Source organism: Lathyrus oleraceus, chromosome 5 (genome assembly GCF_024323335.1).
Source record: "Lathyrus oleraceus cultivar Zhongwan6 chromosome 5, CAAS_Psat_ZW6_1.0, whole genome shotgun sequence".
NCBI lineage: Eukaryota > Viridiplantae > Streptophyta > Magnoliopsida > Fabales > Fabaceae > Lathyrus > Lathyrus oleraceus.
Window position 1 is genome coordinate 483,066,536 of NC_066583.1, and position 7,453 is coordinate 483,073,988.

Below are 7,453 nucleotides of genomic sequence, written 5' to 3' on the forward strand. Positions count from 1 at the left end.
CAAGAGTAAAGTGGCTATTACTAATACGCGGACTAGCAGGTCGTCGTTGTAGGGTAAAACCGAAAAGACGAAGAAATAGGTGTTTGGGCACGGTCCCAAACATCTCTTGGTTCACAAGGTGACACGAGAAGGAGAGTAAAGAGGTAGTGTATTTGCCTTAAAGAATAGGTATATCACGTGGAGTGAATGAAGGTAGAATAATGAACGCATCATAAAGATGAACGGAATGAAGTGACCAAAGTCACATAATTTGAATATTTGGTGATAAGTGACTGAAGAAGTATTGTTTGAGATCCAAAGGGTGAAATTATATTGGAATCCATAAGAGAAATGAGATTTCTACCATAAAGGGAAACAACTTTAACCGATACGTGGACCAGCAGGCCGCCACTATAGGGTGTTTAGCAAAAAAAAAGGATGGAATTAGATGTTTGAGGTTGTAGCCCAAACAACTCTAGGTAGAAAGGCGGACTACATTAGGTGTCCTAAAAGGGTATGTCTGGAATCCCAAAGAAAGTGTGTTTTAGTGTCAAAGGAATAATATGTCTCTGGGTGAACGATTTATGATCGAAGGTAGGTAATGAATAATGGAAGATATGAATGTTGCCCTAAGGAGAAGGAGGAATAATTAGAAGTATGCTCGCCAAGGATTCGCATCCTCGTGCCTACGTATTCTCATTGTGCAATGAGAAAGTCATAGCAATCGTAGTCAGAACTACGAGGAGAGAGAGAGAGAGAGAGAGAGAGAGAGAGAGAGAGAGAGAGAGAGAGAGAGAGAGAGAGAGCGATGAAAAGTATAACTTGTACCAACATAATGACATCAAGGGAACCCACAACTGGAGGGAACATGGAATCAAAGAGTAAACAAGCCTCTCAACCAAAGGAATGAATTGAATGTATGGATACGAGCCAAACAACTCTCGATTCACAAGATGAATTGGTGTTACAACGTCTCAAAGGGGTAAAAGCGGGGCCCAAGAGAAAGTATTATTATGTACAAGGAAACAACACATCACTGGATGGGGAACGAATAGTTCGAGATCAAATAAGAATAGTATCTTGGATCCAAGAAAGGGATAAACTCTTAATCGAAGAGCAAAGTGGCGTCTTAGCCGAAAAAGAATGAATTAAATGGTTGGGTACATGCCAAACAACTCTCGATTGATGAGGTGGACTGTCGTTAAATCTTCCTAAGAGGATAGACAAGGAGTCCAAGGAGAAGTATGATTGATCTCAAAAAGATGGTATAGATAGAATGAATGGAGAATGATTGATTGATAAATAGGGTAGCTCGCAAAGAAACTGGGTTCTCCTGCCTACGTATCCTTATGGTGCAATAAGGAAATCAGAGCTTTCGTAATTCAGCCCATTAGGACTGAAAACAAGGATGATTAAGGCAAGAGGAGATGATAGAGTGATTGAATTGAAATGATTAGAATGGAGAATGAAAAGAATGGAATAGACTTGATAGTTATTTGATAAGAATCACACTAAAGTCTATGAGTAAAAGTGGATACGACAAGAAACGAGCCAAACGTCTCGCACCCAAAGATATCCAGAATGAGTGTAGGAAAACTCCAGTCTCGTTCCTTCTTTACTACTTAAGGCTCATGGCATGTAATTCTCGTCTTAACTTTCAAATGGAGAGAGAAGAATCTTTGTAGTTGTTTCTTGTAGTGATGAAGACCTTATCAATCGTTCAATTCGAATTGCACTAAAGTCTATGAATAGAGGTGAATACGATGAGCGCTGGGTCATACGTCCCATACCCAAAGATACTCAGCATGGGGGTAGGAATACTCCAGTCCCACTCCTTCTCTATTACTTAAGGCTCGTATCGTACAACTCGATTTATGATTGATAAGTTGTTGATGTAGTCCTTGCTTTGTTGTATTATTTTGTGAAGAGAGAGAGAGACTTGCTAATCGTATGATTAGAATTGTGCTAAAGTCTATGAATATAGGTGAATACGATGAGCGCTGGATCATACGTCCCATACCCAAATATATTCAGAATGAGGGTAGGAATTCTCTAGTCCCATTCCTTCTCTATTGCTTAAGGCTCATGTCGCACACTTTGAATTATGATCAATAAGTGTTGATACCTTTTTTGTGCTTGAGAAGTAGTCCACTTTGCTAGCTATGCTTGATTGACGTTGACTTGAAGTCTTGATCTTGCATTTGAACCTTGAGGTCTTGAACTCCTGAGATTCAACATATCCACAATAGCTTGAGCATAATGAACCTGCCATATCAAGTGATCAAGGGTCTTTTGATCACTTGAAATAGGCTTCGGGCTTACAGCAGGATTACAAAGGATTTGGTTGACCAAAGTGTCCTTTGGTCAACACTAACCGATGAGATTAAAATAATAGTTGAATTATATATAATAATAAATACTATTAAATTAATCGACTAAGTGACATTAGACAATTCTAATTAAAATCCTAAGCTAAGGGAACATGCACAAAAAATCAGGAATTTAGGCCTTAAGGAAAAATGGTCACATTCTAAAGATTGATTAATATGGAAAGTAGTTCTAAAATCAATATTTAATTAATCAGACCTAGTCATCTAATTATGTTGATCCTAATTAATCTAATTACTCTAGTTATCATAACCAAATTAAAATTAACTAAATTCTAAAAACTTAATTATTTATTCTATGAAGATAACCTAATCAAATTAATTAGAATACCAATTAACATGATTAATCCTAATTGATCTAAAATTACTAATCCTAAAATGTAATCAATCTAAATTAGCTCCTAATACTAAAAACTAATCGGATAAGTTAACCACAATAAAATCTTAACTAGAACCTAATCTTACTAATTAATTCACATTAGGCAAAAATGCTTCAAAATATGCAGAACCTGGAAGGGTGTGGATATGAATTTCGGGCTTGGGACCAAGGCTCAAGCGTTGAAGCAGAAAGGTTGGAGGGAGGTGCAAGTAGGGGTGTTCAAAAATTTGGTTAACTGATCCAAATACCTAATCTGAACTGAATTGAACCATAAAAAACTTAAACTATTTAAATGGTTAATAAATTGAATTGTTTATTTTAACCAATTTAATTAATCTAATTGAATTTAAAAACCAGTTTAAACTCTTATAAACTCTTTCCACAATTTTATCTAAAATATAAATACTATTATTTAACAAATTCAATAAACTTAATAAATCATTATATTAAAATGATAAATATTTTAATTATAATCTTTTAATATTTCTTAGTCAGTTACTATTATCATAACCTTTTCATTTTCACATTACGTGTTCTTCCCCAAATATGAAATATGAACCCTAAATCATCTTCTCTCCAATTCAAACTCAACATCAATTTCAATTTCACCTTCTATTTGTTTTGAATCGATTTAAATTTCAATTGATTTCAAATTTCACTCGATTTCATTTTCGATATGTTCCATTTTCACTCGGTTTCGATTTCACCAGATTTCACCTTCTCTACTCGGATCTTGCTCGTAGAAACTCTTGTCTCGACTCTTTTTGAGGTAAACTTGTTATTTTCTGCTCTCAATTTCACTTTGAATTGAAATAATATCTGAAAATTGCTTTTAGTCTTGATAGGATTTTATTTGAATTTTAATCTACTGGTTGATTTGTGTTCTCCTGAAATTTTTCCTGTAAAGGATGTCATCACAAGTACATGTTTTCAAGAATATTCAAAATATGAGCATAATTTAAAGCTCAACTATAAATACACCAATTTACTTGTCAAAAATGATTATTTTCTACACTCACTTTAGAAGTTCATTGGAAAACTTCTACAGTTGTACAAGCAACAACCGTTACAAACTCATTTGAAACCACACCTTCTGTTCAATGTGGAAAATCTAGCATGCTTGTAAACAATGTTTCTTAATTTTAACTTCTGATTCTGTTGATTTTTTATGCTGGTTTTATACTTTAACTTAAGTTCATCCTTATTTGATTTGTCTTTTCAATGCAAGCAAACTATGATCAGTCTTTGTAGACGGTTTTGCATTTTATGAAAGCTAATATGTTTCACACTGAAACCAGGTCCAAGACAAACCTGCTACCTTAAGACGAAAAAGAATTCATATAAGGAAAAATAAGAACCTATTACAGATTTGCACTGGCTACTACCGTGTTTATGAAACTAATTATCGTCATATTAGTAACATGTTGTGGCATACTTAGTAGACCTGTGGTGACCTATTTGTGTTTATCATTTTATTAGCTCTCAATTCATTGTAGTAGTTATTTTATTAGAGGTCACAAACACTATACACATAATTCTAGAATTTAATTTCTCTTTTATGAAATGAAGATCAATCTCAAAATGTTTGGTTTTATTGTGCTGATTTGGGTTACGGAATTACTTATAGTAGTATTATTGTAAGAATATAAGTGAATAACAATTTATCTTATGGCTTTTGCAGCTAGCTTCTCCTTATAGATCGGACGGATGCTTAAAACTTTTCAGCAAAACTCTAGCAACTTTGATATGGATGGTCATGACAGTGTTATGGACTTTGAGACCGAAGAACATATTGGTTCTACACCTCCAGTTTCTAATAATGCTGGTTTGTTGCCTCAAAAGCGAAAAAAATCGGTCAGAATCATGGAATCATTTTACACCGATGTCGTCGAACACAGAAATGTCAAAGTCAGCAAAATGCAAGCATTGTGACTCCTTAATCAAGTATAATGGTGGAACAAGCGCTATGCTAGCTCATTTGAGAAGATGTAGTGATAATCCAGATAATGCGGTGAATGTGACGATGCATGAACCATCTTCAAGCTCAATGGAAAATAGGGAAGCGATTGTTAATTCATCCCCTTCGGTTCCCAAATTTGACCAAGAAGTTAGCCGAATGGACTTGACAAAAATGTTTGTAGCCATGGAACTTCCGTTTCAAAAGGTAAAACATCCATATTTACATAGGTTCATTTATGGCTTACAACCAAAATTTAAGTTCCCATCACGCAATACACTAGCACGTGATATTTTGAATAATTGGGACGTGGAGAAAGCGAAGATGAAGACTATTTTGTCACAAAATTGCCGCCGAGTTTGTATCACTACAGACACATGGACATCTACCCAAGACTCTAATTACATGTGTCTCACAGGGCATTGCATTGATAACAATTGGAAGCTACAAAAAAATATTTTGAATTTTACTCAAGTCACAAACTACACAGGAGAGATTATGGCCAAAACAGTTAAGAAGTGCTTAAATGGTTGGGAACTAAATCGTGTGCTTAGTGCTACCATGGACAATGCATCTTCAAATGATGTTGGAATTCAACATCTCAGAAGATGGCTTCACTCTCAGAATGGCATAGTTTTGAATGGAGAATACCTTCATACACGTTGTTGTGCCCACATATTAAACCTTATTGTAAAGGATGGGATGAAAGAAGTTGATGATTCTATTGTAAGAATTCGTGCAGTGGTGAGGTATGTGAGGCGTACTCCTTCGAGGTTTCAGAGATTTAAGAAATGTATTAATCATGAAACAATTGGATATAAAGGTTATGTTGGGAGAGATTGTGAGACTCGGTGGAACTCAACATATCTAATGTTAAAGGGTGCATTAAAACATAATAAGACCTTTACAGAGTTAGAATTCAGAGATTGGAAATATTTTAATGAAATGAGTAAGGACAAAGGAGTGCCTAGACCGGAAGATTGGGAGCATGTTGAGTTAATCCTTCCATTTCTACAGATATTTCATGAAGCTACAGAGCGTATTTTAGGATCTTCTTATGTGACAAGTAACATGTATATGCTTGAGGTTTTTGGTGTTGGAAGAAGCATTCTGAACATGTGTAATTCGGAAGATCAAAAGGTAAGGTCAATGGCTATAAAGATGAAGGCAAAGTACAATAAATATTGGGGAAAACATGACCACCTTAACATGTTGTTATTGATTGCAATGGTATTAGACCCTAGATGTAAATTGAAGCTTGTGGTATGGATGGCAACTAGGATTTATGATACTAGTGATGCAGAATATTTGAAAACCAAATTGGGTTCATATTTGAAGTCTATTTTTGATGAATACTCTGGTAGGGCAGTGTCTAGTCTAGGTAGTTCATTTAATCTATCAGGTGGTTTTAATGCAGTTAATGATCCGTACCATTGTGCTGAATTCTACCAATCAGATGAGTGCAACACATCAGAGACAAAATTATAGAAGTATATTCAAGAAGAAGTAGAAAACCGTCCTCCAAATTTTGATGTGCTAGAGTGGTGGAAGGTGAATTCAAGCCGATATCCAATACTTGCAAGCATTGCAAGAGAGGTTTTAGCCATACTGATATCCAGTGTAGCCTCTGAATCAGCTTTCAGTACCGGAGGAAGGATCCTTGATGCATATCGTAGTTCTTTAACATCGGCTAGTGTGGAAGCACTTATGTGTACTGAAGATTGGCTCAAAAGAGTAGTTCCATCTTTTCTTAGTAGTGAGGATCTCGATAATATTGATCGAATTGAGGATGGTAAGATGTCAAAAGATATAAAAACTAGTCTCTTATTACTTTATTGTTACATGTTAAATTTTCATTCTTTCTTTTGCAGAACTATATTCTACGCCAGATGCCGGAAGTTGCTCATCCTTTGTGTTAGTTGTTGATGATTGAGGGTAAGATATATTGATCATTAGTTTCCTAGTCTCCTCAACCAATTTTATTTCTATTACATATTTTCAGTAGCATTTGCAATTGTTTGCTCTTAAATCTAAGATCAATACATGAAGGAGATGATTTGTTACTATAGCTTACTTTTCCCATTGATAATTCTTGACTATGATCAATCAATTCAAATGTTTGTAGTGTGTATTTGCTCATTCTGAATTTCTCCAATACTCATTTTCCCACCTCTCAACTCTGTTGATTAAATTTTGTTTCATTGCGTAGAAAACAATGGACCAAATAAGACGCTATCATAGTTGTTATAATGATTTTGCTTACTGGGATTTTTACTGTCAGTATTTCATATCTATAGCCGCCCAATTCCCTCATTTTCTGAGATTACCTTTCTGGTGTAGAGATGCAACATATGTGGGTGAAAATGGATCATAAATTTGGTCTACATGATACGCTGGCTTACTGGATGCAAAGGAGGGATTGTTGTCAAATTTCTGATTTCGAGGCCATGTTCCTTGAGCAGGATGGCTTTGTTGATTAGGCATAAAGGAAATGTGCAGAACTTTTATTTTTAAGTGTCAAAGAAAAATATTTTATAGCATTCCTTTCATTATATTCCACAGTTGTTGATTTTGATAACTACATATGTTATTAATGATTTTGATAACTATATAGATTAAAAGTGACTTAAGCAACATGTATGAGTTCAATGACAATTCCAATAAAGAAAAAATGATAAGGAACATTCATAATTGATGATGCAAAAATCTCTATTTAAATCAAAATATTTAAACCATTTTTTTAAAAAAACT

The 7,453-nt window shown here is 34.8% G+C and overlaps 1 protein-coding gene across 1 annotated transcript; it reads left to right on the top strand.

Annotated features, from left to right (window-relative positions):
• Positions 1–4,627: 4,627 nt before the first annotated feature.
• LOC127081459 (zinc finger BED domain-containing protein RICESLEEPER 2-like) lies at positions 4,628–6,635 on the top strand. Its single transcript, XM_051021710.1, has 3 exons — positions 4,628–6,083; positions 6,243–6,494; positions 6,574–6,635. Exons 1-3 carry the CDS (start codon positions 4,628–4,630, stop codon positions 6,633–6,635), a joined length of 1,770 nt encoding a protein of 589 aa, XP_050877667.1.
• The last annotated feature ends 818 nt before the right edge of the window (positions 6,636–7,453 follow it).